This window comes from Crocuta crocuta, unplaced genomic scaffold (assembly GCF_008692635.1).
Source record: "Crocuta crocuta isolate KB4526 unplaced genomic scaffold, BGI_CrCroc_1.0 scaffold290, whole genome shotgun sequence".
NCBI classification, from domain to species: domain Eukaryota; kingdom Metazoa; phylum Chordata; class Mammalia; order Carnivora; family Hyaenidae; genus Crocuta; species Crocuta crocuta.
The window spans coordinates 6,696,296-6,718,649 of record NW_027527429.1 but is presented as its reverse complement, the minus strand read 5'-3'; the positions used below and the strand labels follow the sequence as shown (position 1 = coordinate 6,718,649).

Sequence of the window (22,354 nt, the reverse complement as noted above, 5' to 3'; positions counted from 1 at the left end):
CGCGTGGGTCCTGGGGTGGCCGCCCGGCCGGCGCCGGGGAGGCCCGTGGCCGCCATGGTCCCCTGCTGGAACCACGGCAACATCACGCGCTCCAAGGCCGAGGAGCTGCTGTCCAGGACCGGCAAGGACGGGAGCTTCCTCGTGCGCGCCAGCGAGTCCATCTCCCGGGCCTACGCGCTCTGTGTGCTGTAAGTGCGCCGCGGGCCTCGGGCGGGGGGACCCGCGGGGGGCAGCGCGTCTCGCGCCACGGGGTGCGTGGACCCGACTCGCGTGCCGCCCCGATTTGTTGGTGGGTCCAGCCGAGGCCCCCTGGGGGCCTGCGTGGCCTTCGAGCTCACGGTTTCCAGCGCCAGCGCTCCGCAGAGCCACCCCGGGCCTGGTGACCCACGAGAGGTGCGGCCGGGACGAGGGGTTCCAGGCTCAGAGCTCCAAGGCGGTGCCTGTGTTAGAAAGCGGCTGGCTCGGCCCAGGTGTGGGTCTAACATACCCAGCTCGGGACCCCTGGTGCAGACCTCCAGGGGAGTAGAGGTGGCAAGGGGGGACCCTTCCCACCTAGGCTTTGGGCCCCCGGAGGAAGCCAGAATATGGGGTGGGTTCGCCCCAGAAGGACCTTTCGGTTTACCTAGAAGTTGCATTCGGGGCCCTGAGAGCAGAGGAAGTCACCATCACTGACAGGGAGAGCCCCTTCTCTCCCCACCCCAGCACTGGGCCGTGTCCCCTACCTGCTTCGGCCTCTCAGCCACCATCAGCTACCTGCGTCACCCCACTCCCGGCTCTGGGATGTTGCCCAGCACCCCAGTTCTCCTAACAATGGAGGAACCAGCCACTTGCCCAAGGTTCCTTTTTAAAACACCCTCCTTGACCCACATCTGAAGAAGGCCCTCAGCCCCGGCTTCTCAGTAGCCCTGCACGGCCAAGTACGGGACCAGGGCACAGTGGGGCGGGCTGTCCCCTGCACCCCTCAGGCAGCATCCCTGGGCTTGCAGGAAGCTCCCTCTGACCAGGCAACGGGGAAGTAGGTCACTGAACACAGACCCGTCATGAGCACTAAGTGTAAGTCCTTGTCTGGGCATTAGCTCATTTCGTCCTCGGGGCAGCTCCAACTGCAGGCGCTGGTATTACCAACACCCCCCACCCCCACCCTTTGCAGATGAGAAAACAGGCTCGGATAGGTGAAGCGACTGACGACAGTCGAAGCCAGGGCCATCTGCCCTCAGAGGCTGCTCCCAGACCCCCAGACCCTTGCCACCCCGCTCGTCACCCCGCCAAGCTGTGGGCCTCGGCTCCGGGCAACCCAGCAGGAGAAGCCTGAGCGTCTACAAGGACCGGCTGGGAGTATTAGAAAATGCGCCTAAGCAGGCCTGAGCACTGACCGCACCAGGGCCCACCTCCCCAAGCCAACTTCCCACGCCGCCCCAACTCTCACACTCAGGGGAGGGGACCCAGGACTTGCCCACAGGCGCTGCACCCATGGGGACCCTCCAGTGGGGCCTGGGAAATGGTGGGGAGACTCCACACTGACCCCGCTGGGCCCTCGTGGGTTTGTCTCCTGCCCCAGTGGATGGCTGATTCCGGTGGATGTTCACTGTGTGCTGAGCCTCCCGCTGAGAACTTTCAGGGCTCACGGGCACAACAGCCCTTTGGTCAGGGGGCTCTGATCATGCCCGGGCTACACATGCGGTCTCTGACTCCAAACTGGCAGCGTGGCGGCCAGCCAGAGCCGGGGCTGGGGTGGGGGCCTTCGGACCCTCTCTCTCGTCCCACGACCCCTGACTTTGCGAGTGAGCGGAAGGAGCTTTGAGAGGGTGAGGCCTTTGTCTGCACTGCTCTTGTGAGCTGGGCAAGCTGGGACCCAGGCCTGGCTTTCCTTCCTCCCCTCTTCCTCCCCTCTTTTGCCCAGAATGACTCTCAGCGCTGCAGAGAGTTCGGCCTCTACATCTTAGGGAGGAGGGTGCCCGTGGTGCCCAGAGGTCCACCATCCTCTTCACCAAGGCCCGGACTTGTCATCAAGCTCCTGTCCTCAAAGCCCTTTTAGGCCTAGAACCCAGGGTTTGGATCCCTCCCCCAGAGCCCTACCCTTTGGCCAGGCCCAGGGCTCCCTGAGTCCCTCTGCTTTTCAAGGGAGGGGTCAGGAGCCACTCCAGGCTGTGGGAGGCCACCGACCACCAAACCTTCCCTACACCTGTGAGACACGATCATGCCACCACCTTTCATTTTGCCAGTGGAGGAGATTTAAAAGTGAAACACTTGCTAAATGAGTGACAACCGACTGGCCCCTTCCAAAGGCTCATTTCATGGAAGAAAGCATCCTTTAACACCAAAAAGCAGGAAGAGTGTACTCTTTAAAACAAAGCAAAACAGGGGCGCCTGGGTGGCTCGATTTGTTAAGTGTCTGACTCTTGATTTCAGCTCAGGTCATGATCTCACGGTTCATGGGTTTGAGCCCCGCATCGGGCTCTCTGTGCTGGACCCTGCTTGGGATTCTTTGTCTCCCTCTCTCTCTGCCTCTCCCCTGCTCATGTCCTCTCTTTCTCTCTCTCTCAAAGATAAATAAGTGTATATAAAAGAAACAAGCAAACACCAGTCCTTTAAATCAAATAGATTTCATCCCTTGAGGAACAAAGTCCACCATCCTTAGTTTTCTCTGTTCCTGTGGCCTGTCGCGACCCTTGCCCCACACCATCCTGTTCACGTCCTGGGGTGAAAAGCAACTGGGCGAAAGGTCCTTGGTTTCGCAAGTGACAGGTTTCGCCCCTCTGCCGTCTCTCTGGAAGTCACCTGGGAGCGCAGGGACCCCAGCTGGTGCAGGTGTGGGGTCAGAGCTCTCAAAGAGAGCCAGGACGGCAGGAGGAAGCCACCAACCCTTGCCCCCCTGTTCTAGAAATATCCACGGAAAAAGCTCATGGCCCAGCATGCCCTGACCTCATTCTGCCTGTGCCCAGTGCCCGGAGCTTGTCCCCAGTCCCCTCTGGTGCGTGAGGGGAACGCAGGGGCCCTCCTGGCACCGCTGACTTAGGCAGCTGTGTTCGGAGTGGCAGGAACTGAGTACACCTTCTCCCCAGTGGCCTTGATGCTCAGGAAAGAGAACAGGATTTGACTATTTAAATGAAACGAGGGAGGGGGTGAGGGAGACACCAAAAGACAAGCCTGCAAGCCAGTGCCGCCCACGTGATGAGCCCACACGTTCACCCCAGGCCTCGTGAACCCACATTTCCTCTAGAGAGGTGAGCCCTACTACCCGCTTGCCACGGGGCAGGAACGTCAGCCGTCTCCCCAGCAGCGCGGGGAACCCCGCTTTAGGGAGGCCCTGGAGGCCCGTCTCGGGCACCGAGGGCCAGAGGGGGGAGACCCCGGGCAGCTCTGCCTCCTGTGGCAAGGGGGCTTGGAAACACAAGCGACAGTGTGCTCTTCCAGATGGGGCCCCCATCATCCCTACCTGACCACACTCAGACCCATGGCAGGGGTACCCAGAGGGGGCATCTAGCCCCCCTTGGATGGGCATACTAAAGGGCTACTAGCTTGTGTCCCCCTCTCCTGCCAGGCCAGCACCCCCACATGGGGCCAGTGCACCTGTCAGCTGCTTTATGCTATGGAAAGATCTGCCTTTGGCGGGGTGGGGGGGAGGGGGTCCCTCAGTGTAAGAGCGGGGAGTTGGAGGGCCAGCCTCCCTTCGCTCAGGCTGCACAGGCACAACTAGAACAATGGCCCAGCGTGGTTGCAGGCACAGGCTGCCCAGTTGGGTGGCGTTCCCACCGAAGGACACTTGGCTCCCCTCCTGGGGGAGGGGCAGACGTGTGCTGCCTCATCCTGCCAGCTCGGGGGGGAGCGGGGTGGGGGAAGTAGTCTCGGCTTCCTCAGCCCACAGCCTTCCCTGAGCCGCCCAGGCCACCCACCCTCTCCTTCCCAGGGACGGCGGGCCAGGCAGCCTGCGCTGTGGCCCCGTCAGCGTCAGCACAGCCCCAAAGATGAAGAAGCTCAGGAAGGACATTCGGTCACCCAAAGCCCCCTCACAGAAGGTCTTCTTCTTGTTGGGAAGTGTCACGGTCCACTTGGGGTAGAGTGGGCCCTCAGCCCTGCTCCTCTCACAAAAGGTGGTTGCTAACCTGCTCTGCCTAAAAAGAACCATAGGAAACTCATGAAGGCTTACTGTGTACCAGGCTCCGTTCCAGGCTCTTTATGTGTATTAACTCGCTGTCCCCAGGGACCTTCGGAGGAGGTGCTGTTATTATCCCCACTTTATTATTATTTTTTTAATGTTTTATTCATTTCTAGGAGAGAGAGAGAGAGAGAGACAGCGTGAGCAGGGGAGGGTCAGAGAGAGAGGGAGTCACAGACTCTGAAATAGGCTCCAGGCTCTGAGCTGGCAGTCAGCACAGAGCCCGACGCGGGGCTCGAACCCACGAACCGCGAGATCATGACCCAAGCGAAAGTCGGACGCTTAACCGACTAAGCCACCCAGGCGCCCCTATCCCCACTTTAAGGACGAGGAAACTCAGGCCCGGAGAGGTTAGGTAACATGCCACATTCACAGGACTGATAAATGGCAGGGGCCGGGCTTGAACTCAGGCCGTTCCTGGGAAGGAGAAAGAGAGGGGAGCCAGCAAGCCTGGGCATGTGTGGGATTGGGGAGGCCTGGGAAGCCGGGGGGCACAGAGAAGGGACTCGGGAGGGCAGAAATGTCCGGGAGAGGCGTGAAGCCTTCCCCTGCGGTGTGAACGCGTCGATGGAACCCCCTTTCCTCCCATCCCCTTGCAAAGTTTCAGCCGAATTTGCGCTGCTCATTGACTGTTCTTGTGCGACGCAAAGAAAGCCACTTGTTTTCATGCCTGGTGTTGACAGAAAGTGGGGACCAGTACGGGCTCCAGACAGTAGCCTCTAGTCAGAGCTGGAGGACCCACTCTGAAATCCAGTTTACGTCAGTTTGTCCAAGTTGTCTTTTCTTCGGGGTTTTCTTTCTGTGTGCGAGACAGGAGGGAGTGGGGTGCCCGTGAAGGCCCGTGGGTTCCGCGGCTCAAGCATCTTCCATGTGTGGTGATTCGGCACAACGTGGGGACGCTGTCCCCAGGCTTTCTGCACCCGTGCCCAGCTCGCCGGCAACCACTAATATATTTTCTAACAGGTGTCTGTTCTGGGTATCTCATATGAATGGAATCGTACAACATGTGGTCTTTTGTGTCTGGCTTTTTTCACCCAGCACAATGCTTTTGAAGTTCAGCCCTGTTGTAGCATGGTCATCCCTTTTTCTGGCTAAATAATAGTCCGTTGTGTGGATATACCACATGCTAAGTATCCATTTATCGGTTATGGACATTTGGGTTGCTTCCACTTTTGGACTATTATGAATAGTGCTGCTGTAAACGTTCGTGTGCAAGGGTTTTTTGTCGTTGCTTTGTTTTTAAAGTTTATTTATAGGGGCGCCTGGGTGGGTCAGTCTGTTAAGCATCTGACTTCATCTCAGGTCATCATCTCGCAGCTTGTAGGTTCAAGCTCCTGTCAGGCTCTGTGCTGACAGCTCGGAGCCTGGAGCCTGCTTCGGTTTCTGTGTCTCCCTCTCTCTCGGCCCCGCCCCTTCTTGCGCTCTGTCTCTCTCTTTTTCAAAAATAAATAAACATAAAATATTTTTTTAAGTTTATTTATTTATTTTGAGAGAGCAAGACAGCACAAGTGGGGGAGAGGCAGAGAGAGAGGGTGAGAGAGAGAGAATCACAAGCAGGCTCTGCAATGTCAGCACGCAGCCTGACGTGGGACTCCAACGCACAAACCATGACCGTGATCATGACCTGAGCCGAAACCAAGAATCGGACACTTAACTGTCTGAGCCACCCAGGCGCCCCCTGCACAGGGTTTTGTGTGAACACGTGTTTTCAGTGGCCTTGCCTGGGATTGCTGGGCATACAGTGAAGCCAGCTTTCTGTGGGACTGTCCCACTGTTCTCCACAGAAGCTGCGCCATTTTACACCCCCATCAGCCACGATTGTTCCCCATCTTCACCAACCCGTTACTACCTTTTTAGTGATAATGATTCAGGGGGGTGTGAAGTGGCTGTGACTTTGAGCTGTGTTTCCCTAATGGGAAATGTGCTTATTGGCCATTTGTCTACCTCACTTGGAGAAATGTCTCTTGAGATCCTTTGCCCATTTGAAAAATTGGCTTATTTGTCTTTCTGCTGTTGTCGTTGGATTACTGAGAGGATTCAATGGGAGAATGCGGGCAAAATGTGTGACCCAAGGCCAGGTGCACGGTCAGCACCCACGAAACACTGGCCGTTATTTTTTGCAAGTTATAAAGTGAGCAGTGACGTCTCAGAGGCAGAGGAGTGAGTAGAGGGCCCATCTCTGAAGAAAGTTCCACAGCAGAAGGAAAGAGAGCACAGGCAGAGCGACACTTCTAGCACTTCCTGGAGCCCTGAGGGAGCCTCCGGGAGGCAGTGAGCTGTCATGTGGGGCCTCCTCAGAGGAAGTGCCCAAAGAGATAAGGCAGGAAGAGCACTTGAATGGCGCATGAGTGTCCAGTGGCCGTGGGGGACAGGGTTGAGCTCCGGGAAGCCTGACAGAGAGAAGGGTCTGGGGCGTGGATGCCAGGAAGAGCCAGTAGGTAGACTGAAGATAAAGTCAAGAGGGAATGGAGGCCATCTTAAGAGTGATTAACTAGTTCCCATTTCGGAGGGAGATGCCGAGGGGACAAAAGTCCTAAGGCTCTGAAGAGGGAGCGCAGCGTGTGGATGGGATGGGGCTGCAGGAGAGAGAGCAGAATAAGCCCGCAGCTCTGGGGACCAGATCTTTCCTTTCTCCCACGCTCATTTCATACTCCCTTTGTCTTCAGTTAGAAAAGCACCGTATTAACAAGTACCAGGACCCAAACAATTTCGGTTCAGCTACTTTTTAAAAATCACCCCAGGGGGTGCCTGGGTGGCTCAGTCTGTTAAGTCTCCGACTTTGGCTCAGGTCATGATCTCACGGTTCGTGGGTTTGAGCCCCACATCAGGCTCTGTGCTGACAGCTCAGAGCCTGGAGCTGCTTCAGATTCTGTGTCTGCCTCTCTCTCTGACCCTCCCCTGATCATGCTGTCTCTCTCTCTCTCTCTCTCAAAAATAAATAAGAACACTAAAAACAAAATTGAAAATCACCCCAGACAGAGCTGGTCTCCAAAGTATCAGCTGGTCCAGCCTCTTCACTTGCACTCACAACCAGGAACCTGCCCTCTGGAGTCTCGAGGCTTGTTGAGGTCGTCACAGGCATCGGTGACAATGTAGAAATAGATCTTCTGAGAAACAGTGCAGTGTTCTTTCAAGTAACTTAAAAAAATAGTATTAATGGGGCGCCTGGGTGGCTCAGTCAGTTAAGCATCAGACTTCAGCTCAGGTCATGATCTTGAGGTTTATGGGTTTGAGCCCCACATTGGGCTCTGTGCTGACGGTATGGAGCCTGCTTGGGATTCTCTATGTCTCTCTCTCTCTCTCTCTGACCCTTCCCCACTTGCTCTCTCTCTCTCAAAAGAAATTAAAAAGTTGAAAAAAATCTTTAAAAAATAGTATTAAGAGTAATGTGCAAAGAGTACAAAGTGTAAGGAAGGAAGATAATCACCCAATTACTGAGAGACTAACACAGATACTGCTAGTTTGTAAGTACCTTCTCATTCTCTCTTTGTTCCTCTTTCTCCAGAGATGTATAATCTCTGTGACGTGTATACATAGCTATACCCACAGAATTTTGGCCTGTGTTTTCTTGCACCATTAACATTTCTCAGCCAGTTAAAAATTTTCCTAAATATCATATTTAATCGGCGCCAAAACTCTAGCGTATCATGTGTCACAATTTATAAAAAGACTGTATGATACGACATTTCAGTCACCGGCAGTGTTTTATTGTTATAAACATGATGGTGGCGAATGTCTTTGTGCAGAAATGTGACGTTTCTGGTTATAGATCCCAGAGGTGGAATTATCGGATCAAAGGATAGAAACACTTTTTAGATTCTTGATAGAGAAAGACAAATTGCTCTCCAGAAATTTGGTTCCACTTGGTGCTCTGGGCAGCGATACAAGAGAGTGCACACCTCACTGCAGTTGCCGTATGCTGAATATTTGCTCTTAAAAAAACATTATTAAGTTGCAGGGTGAAAGGTGGTTAATACCGGTTCATTTTCCTTTGCATTTCTTGATTGCAGCCGTAATGAACTTGTTTGATAGGACCATTGATTGACCTTCATAATGCTTCTTTGTGAATTATCTGTCCATTCTCTCCGCCATTTTGCTTTTGAAGCTGCTATGGATTTTCTGTTATCTCTTTGCATGAAGTCTTAATATCACACTTGTTGCAAATATTTGCACTGTGGTTTCCTTTGAAACTTTGTGATTTTCTTGACATTCAGAGATGAGATTTTCATGAAGTCCATCCATCTTTTTCCTTTGTGATTTCCTTTTTCTCCTTTGCTCTTAAATGTAGACAGTCCCTCTGTTCACAGATATTCTGTTTTTTTCTAGTGGAAGGCAGGAAGGTTAGGACAGGGCCTTTGGAACTTGATAGACTCGGGCTACGGATGACTCTGCCTGTCCAACCTCCAGCAAGTTGTCTAACTCCACGGGTTCTTGGTTTCTTTATCTGAAAACCAGGGCTAAGAATGCCTATGTAGTAGTGTCAGTGGGTGGATTGAATTTAAGTGTATATCACGTGCAAAGTATTTGGCAAAAACAGATGGAAAGATTCTAAATGTTTCATTTTTTTAATGTTTATTTATTTATTTTGAGGGGGAGGGGCAGAAAGAAAGGGAGAGAGAGAACCCCAAGCAGGCTCCATGCTGTCGACACAGAGCCCAACACAGGGCTCAATGTCACCAACAGTGAGATCATGACGGGCCAAGATCAAGAGTTGGATGCTTAACCGACTGAGCCATCCAGGCTCCCCCAGGTTTTTGGTTTCATTTTTGTTTTGTTTTGCTTTGCTTTTTTACATTTAACACTTTAATCTCTCTGGAATTAATTTGATGAATAGCGTAAGACAAGGATGTATGTATGTTTCTTTCAAGTAGCCAGTCCTCTTTCTCAAAAATTACTGAATGATTTACTTCTTTTCCTTTTCTGATTCGTCTTTCACTACATTAAGTCTTATGTCTCTTTCTTGCCTGTTTGCCGGTTCACCTGTGTCTGGTTTTCTTACATCACTATCATACCAAGTGCATTACTACAATTTTATAAGTGGTTTTACTTTAGGATTTTCATATCTCTTGCTTTCAAGTATTCTTCCAGGTGAACCAGCTAATAACTTTGTAGAGTTGGAAAAAAATTACAGTTGCACCTTCAATTAGAATTGCGTGAAATCCATAATATAACCTGTGAAAAGGAACATTCTAGGATTAGTCTTAATGATAAGAATAGCTACCCCTATTTAAAATCGTGTAATTTTCTTCATCTAGATCCTTCACGTTTCTTGTTATGATCTCTTCTGATTACTTCACAGTTTTGTTACTTTTGTAAATGATACCTTTTCCCCTGCAGTTACCCTTTTGTGGCCACTGAGAACATACAGGGAGGTTTTAAGTTTCATCAATTCACCTTTTATTCTGTTACCTTACTCCTCATTATTTCAAATTGTTTTTCATTTGCTTCTCTTGGATTTTCTTGATGGACCATCCTGTTATATGTAAATTGTGATCATTTTGTGGTCTACTATCCAAATACTTATAACTCTGATTTAGATTTCATAATTTATTACTTTGGCCACTATTTCGAAAACATCGCAGCGGAGGATATTGGGAAGGGAACATATCTACCTCAGGAAGTTCTGGGAGAATCAAATGGAACACTTCCTGGAAAGGACTTGGTACAATACCTACGCGATGTTAGCACTTGATAAAAGTTAGCTGTTTCTCCTTGTCATGTCAAGCAAGGACCCATCTTTTCCTAGTTTTATAAATAGCTTTGAATGACTAAGTATTGAATTTTATCACATGCCTTTTTAATATCTATTGAGATGATATGTTGTTTCCCTTATTTCAGTATAAAAGCTTAATTTTATAAAGTCCCTAACATTGGAGTGCCTGGGTGGCTCAGTCAGTTAAGCGTCCAGCTTCAGCTCAGGTCATGATCTCACGGTTCATGAGTTTGAGCCCCACTTCAGGCTCTGTGCTGGCAGCTCAGAGCCTGGAACCTGCTTTGGATTCTGTGTCTCTCTGTCTCTCTGCCCCTCCCCTGCTCATGGTCTATCTCTCTCTCTCTCTCTGTCTTGCAAAAATAAATAAAATGTTTTAAAAAAAATTTTAATAAATAAAGTCCCTAACATTAACCATGTCTGCATGGTTAAAATTAACTGTTCTTGATTATGTTAACTTTTTATTGTATTCTGAATTTTATTTAGGATTTTTGTGTATATGTGCATAGGTGAGATGATTTTATGGTTTGGGTCAGGTTGTGGCTTAAGAGTCATGTAAGTTTTATAAAACATGGAGACATTTATGTGGCGTCATCATTATCTGATTTTTTGAAATATTAAAAAATGTTGGGCAGAGGCACTTTTCCTCAGAGTCATTTCTATATAGAGAGATCATTGTTTATTTATTTAAATAAAATTTACTTTTAAGCAATTTCTCCACCCAACGTGGGGCTTGAACTTATGACCCCAAGATCGAGTCATATGCTGGCCAGACTGAGCCAGCCCGGTGCCCCAAAGATCATTTTTAAATATTGATTTCGGGTGCCTGGGTAACTCAGTTGGTTAAGTGTCCAACTCTTGATTTCAGCTCAGGTTATGTTCTCCCAGTTCGTGGGATCAAGCCCCGCATCAGACTCTGTGCTGACAGCCTGGAGCCAGCTTTGGATTCTCTCCTCTGTCTCCGCTCCTCCCTCGCTTGTGCGCGCTCTCTCTCCCTCCCTCCCACTCCCTCTCCCACTCTCTCTCAAAATAAATAAATATTTTTTTAAAAGCTTTAAAAAAAAGCATCTGTGTTTTCAGAAAACCCTATTTATGTATATATGAGGACAGAGATCTGTCTTCTCTATTTCTTATCTTCCCTCCCTGTCTTTTTTTTTCGTACTGACTTTCTCGAATTTTCGTTAACATTCTCCAAGACGCAAGCTGCTGTGGTAGTATTTAGTGCTGACTCATGAACTCCAGGTTTTTCACTTCTGATCACTTTTCCTTTGTCTCATGCTACTCAGTTTTCACAACTGGCGTTTCCCACACCAGCAGTGCAATGGTGTGCTGAGTTCACAAATCAGACTTCTCCAGATTCTTTTCGCGGTGATTCTATGAAACATGGAGGCAACACCTCTGAGTCCTTAGAAAAACAATGACCTTCTTTTGAGTGGTGACACGTTTTCATGCATCTGGTTAATTTTCTTTTCTGACAAAGAACTGTCAGGAAACATCGGGTCAGATTCTTTTGGGGATCAGAGTGGGTTTTTACCCCAATCCTCTTCCCAGAAAAAAAGGATCAGCAGGGATGGGGTGGGAGCCCTGATCTGAGATCCAGCTGTTGGGGGTAAGTGAGGAGGGGTGATGTGGCTCAAGGATAGGTGGGCTTCCTCCCAAGGGGTCTCATACAAGGAACAATTTGCCGGACCCCTAGACTGCTGGGGCAGGGCTCTCAGCAGACCCCCAACAGCCTCCCCTCCACCTCTCACCTTCTCTCTTCTGAACTAATGGCTTCTTGTAATCCATCCATCTTCTTACTCTCTGGCTGGGATTCTTTGAAGCTCTGGTGGTGAACAGTGAACAAACACCGCTGGTCCCTGGGGCTGACATACATTTCCCCTGGTTTCTATTCGGGTCCAAGTGGCTTTTTTGAACACAGGGTTTCCACCTCTAACTCTCTCACCCTGTCTTGTCTACAACACTTAAGCAAGAAAAACAAAACACATACAAACAACACTAGAAATTGAACTGATATGTAACAGGGGTTACAAAGGGACTTAGAAACAGTTACAGAGCAGCTAAGCCGGTCGGCAGAGAGAGACAGAGACTCATGAGGTTCTTAAATTTTAGAGTTTGATTTCTCCCTCCCTCCCTCTCTCTCTTCCTCCACCTACACACCCCCACGCAGGGGCTCGCTGTGGTAAAGAATGTTTCTGGGTATGCTTGTCCGTGTTTATTTGGTTAGGAATAGTCATACAGAAATAGTCTATTTATCTGAGAGAATAAGAGTGCCAGGATGTTTCTTCCTACTTCTGTTCGCTTGTCTTCTTGTATTTACAAAAAAAACAACAACACATTTTTAAAGTTTGTTTATTTTTGAGAGAAAGAGAGAGAGAGAGAGAGAGCGTGTACAGGCACGCAAGTGAGGAAGGCGCAGAGAGAGAGGGGGAGACACAGAATCCCAGGCAGGCTCCAGGCTCTGAGCTGTCAGCACAGACCCCGACGCGGGGCTCGAACTCACGAACCACGAGATCATGACCTGAGCTGAAGTCGGACGCTCAACTGAGTAAGCCCCCCAGACGCCCCTGCTTGTCTTCTTGCATTTCAGTAAAACTTCCTCAACCATATTAGGACTGATCAGGAAATGCCCTTCCCAGAGGAAGCATCTTCCCTCTTAGAGCAGGGTGGGCACCTGCTACCACCTCACAGCTGTCGGGAGTCACTCAGGAACTTTGCCGTAAGCCCCACTTCATCTGAGGCGGAGCGGCCTCCTCCGTGCCTGGCCCGGCACTGTCCCAGCGTGGGTCCCCAGTGGGGACTGTTCCTAACACAATCCCCCTGAAGTGCGACCCGGTCACTGGAAGGAGGAGCAGCCGAGGGCCCGTGTTAGCACCCTGCATTGTTACTAAGTCACCACACAGAGCTGGGAAGGGCTGGATGAGACCGTCCAGCACGTTGTCTGGACTCCGTTCCGTGTGGTCGTGGTCAAAGCTGACAGAGCCGTGGAATCTTCACTTGAACCATTTTATGTGTAAGATTGTGTGTGTGCATAAGTGTACACGTGTAGGCTACCTATCTGTGTGTGTATATGCGCTTCTACATATACGTATATGTGTGTTGTGTGTGTGTACATGTGTGTATTTGCACACGTTTGTGCATCTGGGACCAGAACGCGGCCTAGCTGCTGAGGAGTGAGGGAGACCGAGGAGTGTCCCCCTCCACCTGCTCGCGGAGCCCCGGTGCCCCACGGCGTGCGGTCTGGAACAGCTCCTCTCCTGTGGGCTGTGTGTGGCACGGGGGGTGGCAGTGGTGACATACATTTTCCCCACAAAGGCCTGAAATGACCCGGCTCCGGGGTTGGCTTGTCTGGCCCTGTGCATTGGGGCTTCTGAGATCTCCCTGTCTAAGGGGAAGTGTCCTCTCTTCCTATCGGATTAGCTTCTGAACTCTGGTCTCTTTGAATAACAGGGAGCTGGGTCTGTCTTTCAGGGTTCCTGGAGCTTCTTTGCAAAAGCCATAAAGACTTGTCTGCCAACACTTGATTAACTGAAGGGCCTTTCCTGTTCCGTGCAGCTGTCTGCGTCCCTCTCCGTGTGACCCTGTTCTTTTGGTTTAGGGGCTGATGTTTTAGGCCTGCTGAACTTCTTCCACAAATCAGCTGCCCTCAGCCAAAGAAGACTGTTCTGGGCCCGGTCTCATTTGCATATCTACTGGAGGAAGTGAAAGATAAGAGTGTAGCCGGGCGGAGCTACCCTCTGGCATTTGTTGCCTGCACCGCTGATGCTGGAGGGGATGGGGATGGGGGGCTTGGACTGGGGTCCTGGGGCGGTTCTCCGTTTCCGGGACATCTGCGCGAGGTGAGGTGGCAGTGGCCTAGACAGTCACCCTTGCCACCTCTGATACAAGCCGGGTGTGGTGTCGGCTCAGGCTCTGGAGACAGGGTGCCGGGAGCTGAGAATTCAGAGATGAGACAAGACAGGAAAAGAAACTTCCTTGTGCAAACTGAAGAACCAGGTGGAAGTGAAATTACCCAAAACATTCTCTAAAACTTTCTTGAAACATCCACTGGTCCAAAAGCCAAAGAAGATTGTAAAAGTGACCACATAAAATCGTAAAACTTCTACACAGCTAAAAAATAGGAACAAGTCCCATGAGCACCGTCACTAATAAGTAACTCCAAAATACATTGTAGCCCATAGCAAAGTCTTGCAAATAAAGAAAAGATGACTTAAAAAAATGCAATTCGCAGAAAATGTAATGTCATGAAAAGAAATTCGCAGAAAAAGAAAGACAGATATGAAACATAAGAGAACACATTCAACCTTCCTCATAAAGAAAGGCAGATTAAAGCAAGCGATCATTTTTCTTTCACCTCTCAGATTTGCAAAGATTGAAATGTCTGATAACAGCCAGTTGGCAGGGCGTGGGGAAATAGACATATCCGGTTAGTGGGAGAAAAAAGTAACACAGCCTCATGGGAAGGCAGTCGGCAGTCTCTCTCGCAAAATACAGAGCCCGTGTCCAGCCCTTCTGGTGGTGATCTCCCCACAGCCACGACTAAATGTCAGCACGTGCAGGGGCTAGTGTGTGCCAGGCATGTTCTAAACGCTTTTCAGGGGCGCCAGTTGGCCCGTTCTGTTAAGCACCCGACTCTTGATTTTGGCTCAGGTCATGATCTCCCAGTCTGTGAGTTCAAGCCCCGTGTTGTGCTGCTTGGAGTTCTCTGTCTCTCCCTCTCACGCACTTTCTGTCATAAATAAACGGATAAATGTTAACAAAGTAAATAAAGGCTTTTCATATGTTAACTCACATAATTGACACATCGACAGGTGGATGTTACTGTCCCTGTTGTACTGACTACTGATGGGGAGGCTGAATCTGTCATTTCACCAGTGGATGTGAGATGAAGGCACAGAGATAATAAAAAAATTAAAAAGTAACTATTCATCCCTCATCCTAGGCCAGTCAGATAAATGATCACATAACCACATGATGAATATCAGTTGGCAAGACCTTCTAAGGTATTTTTTTTTTTTGGTGAGAAAAACAAATTTCAGAACAACATATATATTATATTATTTGCATTTAAAAAGATATGTGTATCTAAGTTTGTGTGTATGCTTAAGAGTTCCAGAATGGCTTACAAAAAGGAGTAGTAAATCTAAGAAGCAGGGCTCAACAGGAGCAGAAGGAGACATTTATTTTTCATCTTTGTCCTTCTGTATGGTTTTAAGTTTTTTTTTAATTTTTTAAATTTTATTTATTTTTGAGACAGAGAGACAGCATGAGTGGGGGAGGAGCAGAGAGAGAGGGAGACAGAATCTGAGGCAAGCTGCAGGCTTTGAGTTGTCAGCACAGAGCCAGACATGGGGCTCGAACTCACAAACTGCGAGATCATGACCTGGGCCAAAGTTGAATGCTTCACCGACTGAGCCACCCAGGTGCTCCTGTATGGTTTTAAATTTTTTTAAATTGGGGTATAATTTTAAAATCTGGTTACACGACACATATAATTGTTCAGCAAAGTGCCAGGCGCCCAGGAGGGGCTGAGTAAGTGAAGCTCCTGTAAGGAAGCTATGCCTCTGATGATGGATTCCTTTCAATCAGACCACAGAGCTGTCCAGCACCAACATAAACCATGCGCAGAAGACCCCACCGCCTCTTTCTAAAGAAAGACACCCTTGGGTGTGGAGGGGGCGGGGAAGGGGGCTCCGTCCAGGACTGCTCCATGTCAATGAAGGCTGATCTCCACCTCAGAATGATCGGCTCCGAAGTTCAGAGACTTTGTGCCCTGAGTTCCTCCGGTCAGGTCAGGACCTCCCCAGAGAAATGAATGCTCTTGCACGGGTTCTGATTCAGTCTTCGGTCTGTTTCAGGTATCGGAATTGTGTTTACACGTACAGGATTCTGCCCAATGAAGATGATAAATTCACTGTCCAGGTAAGCCCTTTGCCAGCCCAGACACCTGGCCCGGCGTGGGGTCCGTGTGGGCAGAGAAAGTGACAAAGGGGAAGAAGAGAAGAAAAGCATGTGCCCCGAACAGCCTGCACATGAGGGCCTGGCTGAGCCCCTGTCTCCCCCAGAAGTCTGTGGCTGGGGGTGGTGGCTTAGAGGCTAAACTATGACCTGCAGAGTGATCCCGGTTTGTGACACGAGGAAGCAGCACTGACAGACATTAACCTGTGTTCCTGGGTGTGAAGGAGTGAAGAAGGATGCCCAGAGACAGAGCAAAAGGGCTGTGGCCCGTTAATTCTTTTCTTCAGTGAGCTCACTGAGTGAGGGTCAGTGGGCCAGGGAGGGGAGGAGGGGAACTTGCAGGAGAACTGACCGCTCTTCCTGAGGGACTAGATGATTGCCCAGCGGGTTAGCATGAGACAGCACCTTTCTCTTCACAGGCACCTGTTCTGCCAAAGGCTGATGCTCATGGCATCTGGCTGCATCAGGTGAAGTCCAAGTGTGTCAAATTTGCCACTAAATGTTAATGAAGAATCAGCTGCACAAGTCTTTCTAAGTCTAGAAAGACCACCCTGCACACAATTTGCATGACAAACACCATGGGCTCTGTGTGACCACAGTGCAAGACGGCCAAGTGATGTGGAGGCCGGGGAGCTATTTTTATCTGGCTACGTTAAGTGAGCATGGGGGTGGTCAGACAAAGGAGGGGACTCTCTGCGGGGACAGTTCTCGTGAGGCACCAAGAAATGGAGTGCATCCGCGTGTGGGGCAGAGAGGAGGGATGGAGCAGGGCGGGGACACCGTGTCATGTAGGAGCAGCAACAGGGCCCGTGGGTTTAGTTGAAAGGAAAGTAAAAGTGGAGGAAGAGAGGTGGGGCCCTATCACTGATTCCAGAACGTGAAGGGAAGGATGCATTGTGTCCAGAAATAGTGCAGTTGTGGAAACAGCACTGGACTCGAGGGCAGGATAGCAAGCGAGCCCCTGGGGCACAGGTCACTGGAAATGTGTGAGAGGAAGAAGCTGTGTGGAGTAGAGCACCTCTGGGGAGGAGCTGTGTGGAGTAGAACACCTCTGGGGAGAGGCCGTGTGGAGTAGAGCACCTCTGGGGAGAGGCCGTGTGGAGTAGAGCACCTCTGGGGAGGGGCTGTGTGGAGTAGAGCGCCTCTGGGGAGGGGCTGTGTGGAGCAGAGGCACCTCTGAGGAGAAGCTGTGTGGAGTAGAGGCACCTCTGGGGAGGGGCTGTGTGGAGCAGAGGCACCTCTGGGGAGAGGCTGTGTGGAGTAGAGCGCCTCTGGGGAGAAGCTGTGTGGAGCAGAGGCGCCTCTGGGGAGAAGCTGTGTGGAGTAGAGCCTGTATGGGGAGAAGCTGTGTGGGTCAAAGGCATCGCTTCAGTGAGCCACTTGGTCAGAGAGTGAGGCCCTAAGGGCATGCTTGAGCCAACCCAGGGGGTTGCTGCCTCCTCGGGCAGCTGGGGCTGTTTGATGCAGGGGCTTCTGGGAGATGCAAGTTTGGGCTCACTTGGAACTGCTCCACCTGATAGAGGTCGGGCGAGAGTTGGCTTCTTCGTCCTTCCCGTACGTGCACCTGCACCAGTATCTCAGGCACGTCTGTCTGAATACTTTGGGCCGCTGCGGGCTGCCCACACGCCTCGGCTCGGTCACCGGCGATGAATGGTAGCACGGCTCGCGTAAGTTGGTCTTTTCAAGTCCCTGGCAGCCGCTCACCATTGTTTGGGTGGCCTCTCACGTGGGCACCTCGCCTGCAGGGGGAGGCCCGCGGGGAGGCCGGCGCGGGGCAGGCAGTGGGCCTCCGCAGCCCCCACAATTTTGGGGGGTATGCCTAGGACTGTGTGAACTTTCCTGGCCGGGTTGGCATCCTTGATAGGTGGTTTGCTGAAAGGCGTCTACACTCTCTTAAGTTAAAAGTTGGTCAATGCTTTTGATCTCTTTTCCCCTTGTGGTTTCTTCTATTCCTTCAAAGTGCAGAAGACTTTAAGTATGACTAGGCCTGAAGCTGGAAAAGACACGACTTTGTGGCTTCTTGTATGCGCACCCGTACCCACGGGCTGTGAACACAGACAGGCTGCGTCTAGCACGTCCCTGCCGCCGCTCGCCTTCGCGCCCTCGATGCTGGGTGGCCTGTGTGGCTCTGCGTTGGGGGGGGGGGGTGCACTGAGGGAGAAGGCCCGGCCTGGGAGCAGAGGGCTCGGGGCCCCGCGCCCGCGTGCAACCCGGCGCGACGCAGCCCTTTTCGGTGGGTCCTCTCTTCTCCCACAGCAGGTGCACTTATCAGTTCCCAGTCCCGAGCGGTAATCTGGGTGGCTCAGCCGCCACCAGCTTTCTCCGCACAGGCCACTGAGGGGCCACGGGCCTATGTGTGAACCGGCTGCCTGAGCAACCATCCGCCCCACAGCCGGGGCGCCGGGCGGGAAGGTTTCCCAGAAGAGCTGGGGCCCTGCCGGACGCGCGTGCTCCCGTCCCCAGCACCAGGCCTGCCACCTCCTTGGTGGCCAGCAGCCGGTCACCGGGGTGCGGAGATCTGTGGGGCCTGGCGGCCTGCGGAACTTCCCACGCCTAAGGATACACCTTCCTATAAAGAGACAGCGCCTTGCTGAAATACCCAAAGTATCTGACTACTAGTTAAAAGTGCGTGTGCAGCGAGGTGGAATCAGAGACTCAATGGGGCCTCGGTCCTTACCGACTGCTGCTTATTTTAACTCTGGTTCCTCTTTTTGTGTCAAGGCAAAACCTCATGCTCTTTTCTGAGCTGAGCCACGGTTTCTAAATAACTCATTCCTTACACCTGAGTCTGCTTGGTGCCACCAGAATGTGAGGCTCCTAAAATAGGAACCGGGCCTGGAAAACTTGGCCAAGTGAAGCAGCAAAGGCTTTCCGGGCTTCTCGCTTTCTTATGCTAATGACGTCCCCTCTTCTCCTGGGGCTTCTGTCTTTTTGGCAAAACCAGAGGGCCACTCCGCCTAGTCCTCCATTGTTTGTAGAGGGACCTCATGCTGAATGCATCCTGACGTGACAGGCAAGAGGAGCAGCCCTGACCTCTGTGACCTTGCTCTCTCTCCACCTTTCTCAGGCTTCCAGAGAATCAGAGGGGAGGGAAGGGTATAAACTGTAACTTCATTCACTGTCCCCCCCCCCACCATCGTTGTTAAGTCTGAACGCGGCTGACGCCTGCAGACGGTGAAGCTCACACCTGGGTCCCCACCCTGGAAAGTGTGTTCAGACCTGACTGGGTGTGGGACCCCTGGGAAGGGTGGACTCTGGGGAGGGAAGATGTGGAGGCGCAGCCACGTAGCCTCTCAGAGAGAGAGACCTCTTTCCCTCCCCATGATTGTTGATGACATTGACCATCAATGGCATTTGGCCTTTGGGGTAAATCAATGAGGCACCTGAAATTGAGGCAGGAAAGCACAAACCATGTAGAACACCCACCTGGGGGACTGGCCGGGACGGGGAGCCACCGCCTCTGCCGCCACTGCTCTTTGTTCGCTGGGAGAGATCTAACCACCGTGAGCCAGTCCTACCTCATGCTCAGGTGAGGGAGGGAAGGGAAAATGGAGGAAAATGAGACAGAAAGGTCGGGGGGGGAGGCAATGGAGAGAGAGGAAAGAAGAAAGAGAAATGAATGAGGAAAAAGAGAAAGAGGAAAAAAAAAAGGAAGGAAGGAAGAGGGAGGAGTAGAGGTGAGTGAGGGTGGGGGGCCATTTTGACAGAAGACAACATGGAAATGGGTGTGGGGCAGAGCCAGCAGAGAAAGGGGAGGTGGGGAGAGGGAGACAGGCAGCGTTCTAGAAGATTCTAGGCAAGTGCCTACAGGTGGCGGGAAGGAGGCACATCCTGTGGTGAGCAGTCTTTCTCAGCTCTGCTTCTTGGGCTGTGGATTTCTGTGTCTCAGTTACCTCAGTAGCCCGTAGAATTGTTGGTTGTTCAACAGCCTCTCTGACCCCCAGGTCCTGAGAACCTTCTGGTCCTCGGGGGTGGGCAGCGCTCGGAGCCCTGTGTGAGGCCAAAGGAAGGCACATCAGCTCAGCACCTCATGCTTGAGTTTCTTGTAAAGCCCAAACTCCTTTTCTGACTTGCAAAGGGAAGTGACACTCCTCTGAGGAGCACTGACTCCAGAGTGAGCTGTTAGGGCCTCTGTGGCTTTTTAAATGGCCCCCCTCCCTGGGAGATCACAGCAAGTTTGAAGCAGGGCGAGCGGTCCTGATGGGCCAGCCTGAGCGAGAGCAAGGGGAGGCAGGGGGCTCATGACACATCACATAAGTGGCTGCCCCAAAGCCAAGTCCACACAGCCCTTCACTGTGTTCCTACAGCCCCTCAGCCCTCGCTCTCATTCTGACATCCTTCCTACCAAGAAGAAGAAAGCAGAAAATAAAAACAGCCCCCGGTGCCCCTCACGTCAGTATTCACCATGAACTTCCTGTCTTTCCTCACGGCTGAGATTGTATCCGGGATAAGGACTGTTTAAGACAGGAAAATGCATGAGTTTCAATGCAAGTTTAGGTGAAGAGGGAATTTGAAACTATCAGCCTCATAGACTCTTTTGGTCTTCTTTCCTGATTTAGAAGAAAAAGCCCAGTGGCTCAAGCCACTCGGGTGAAAGACTCATGACTCAGTTCCTGGTCCCTGACAGTGGCTGTCATGTTGCTCGGGCAGTGTGGCTTCTGGGGACAGAAAACAAAACAACTTTCTAAAAGCTGTTCATTCGTCACAAGTGTCCCAGAGGGTAAACGGTTGAGCCATTGTTATTAAGTTCAGGAAGAGGGTGGTAGCTGTTATTGTTCCGAGTGGTCACCAAGTGCAGTAAAGATTCCGTCTGAGCCACTGGGTGAAGGATGTGGCTCTAACACACATTTCCTGACATTGCACAACGAAAGGGAGCAGAGAAGGTGCAGGCCTCAAAAGAAACGTCACGGCCGCCGTGCAACAACCCGTGGCCATGCAGAGGGCAGCGGGCCTGGCGGGGACCGTGGGGGCTGAGCAGTCCCTTCAGGCTTTGAATGCCACATCCTAGAAGCCTGCATAGATTCTTGACATTGGGTTGAATTGAACTGAATTGAATTTATTTTACTAATTTTTAAAAATTCTGCTTGCTGTAGAACACAGGTCCGTTTTCTAAGCTTCTGAACATCTCGTAACACCCCCAGTTGCCTTTACATTCAAAAGGGAATGTGACAGATAAAAACTTTTGAGGACCAAGTTTCTTTCTCAAAATCCTACAGAGGTGCCATTCCACTGCCTTCAGAAAGATAGTATTACAATCAGCCCCCAATGCAAAACCCAAGGCCACCCTGGGCTGGCTCCATTATGGGGAATCTGTTCTTCTAATTTCTCTGCTTCAAAGCAGGTGTGAATTTTTTTCTCCCCTGGTCATTTTCCCTTTCGTCAGTAGCTCCTGGAAGGTGTTTAGCCTGATCGCTCTGTGAATTTGGGTCTTTCTTTGCCTCAGATTTCTTTCTGGTCTTTGAATACATTTTTATTCCAGCTTTTCTGACTTAAATTTGTCATCTCTACTTCCAGATGAGGCTGTCTTTGCTTTCTATCCCCCCCCCCGCCCTGCCCCCAGACATCTTGTCCATGTTTCTTGTGCCAGAAGCCTCCTGGTCCACCTTGCCCCCTCCCATCCCCGGACATGGGCCCATTTCTTCTTTGTTACCCAAAGCAGAGCTCCCACAGGGCCCACCCCAGCTGTGTGGTTGGTGGGCTTGGACACAGGGATAGGATGCAATTGTAACCGATAAGATATGAAGGGAAATGTTCTGTGGAGCTTCTGGGAAGGGTTGATTTGTTTTAGAGAGAGATACAAGGATGGAGTGTTCCCTCTCTCCCTTTGGAAGCTCTCACAGGGTGTCTTGTACCAAAGAATGAGGCCAGTCGCAGACGGCAGAGCAAAAAGATGAAATGCACCTGGTGCCACCATCACCGATGATGCCATTAAATGAACTAACTGAACACAGTTAACCAACCTGGTCAGGCCCTGCCTCCAGTCTTTCTTTCTGTTCAAGTAACTGAATTAGGGTCTTTGTCACCTGCAGCTAAAAGCGTCCTAACATGCAAAGGTTTGGGCGCTCTTAGGGGAATTTCAAAGCAGAAAATGAAAATTTTAAATTAAACATCAAGTTTCACTGCCCCCAAAGCCCACAAGCCTACGATGTGTCCCATGTGGTCTCTGCCCTTCTTCTCCTTAGCTGCTGCCTGCACCGTGTTCCTGGACCCCCCCAAATCCTCCCCTCCCAATATTCCCTGTGATGCATCTCCATGCCAAACATTCTGGCATTTAGTAGCCCTTTCTCGAACTGTAACCCCCGCCCCGCCCCCCCAAAAAAAAAACCCAACCAGAAACCAATCCGGATCTTAGCAATTTCTGCCCTGGAAGGCACCGTGATTGCTTGCTCTCTGGGATGGTTTAGCCTCTCTCTGGACTTGACCTTTCAAGATGAGGTCCTGGGTCTAGCTTTTGCATATGCAAGAAGCCACTTCAAGTTAGCCAACAGAAGGGAGTCTTTCCTCTAAGAAAATATCTTGCCTGAGAGGCC

The 22,354-nt window shown here is 51.1% G+C and overlaps 1 protein-coding gene across 1 annotated transcript in view; it reads left to right on the top strand.

Moving 5' to 3' along the window:
* The first annotated feature begins 6 nt into the window (after positions 1 to 6).
* Positions 7 to 22,354, top strand: part of INPP5D (inositol polyphosphate-5-phosphatase D) — a 121,089-nt gene continuing 98,741 nt past the window's right edge. The window contains exons 1-2 of the mRNA XM_077758496.1: positions 7 to 188; positions 15,725 to 15,788. Of these exons, the coding sequence (XP_077614622.1) occupies positions 55 to 188; positions 15,725 to 15,788 (198 nt within the window). The 5' untranslated portion in view covers positions 7 to 54. The remainder of the gene's footprint in view (positions 189 to 15,724; positions 15,789 to 22,354) is intronic.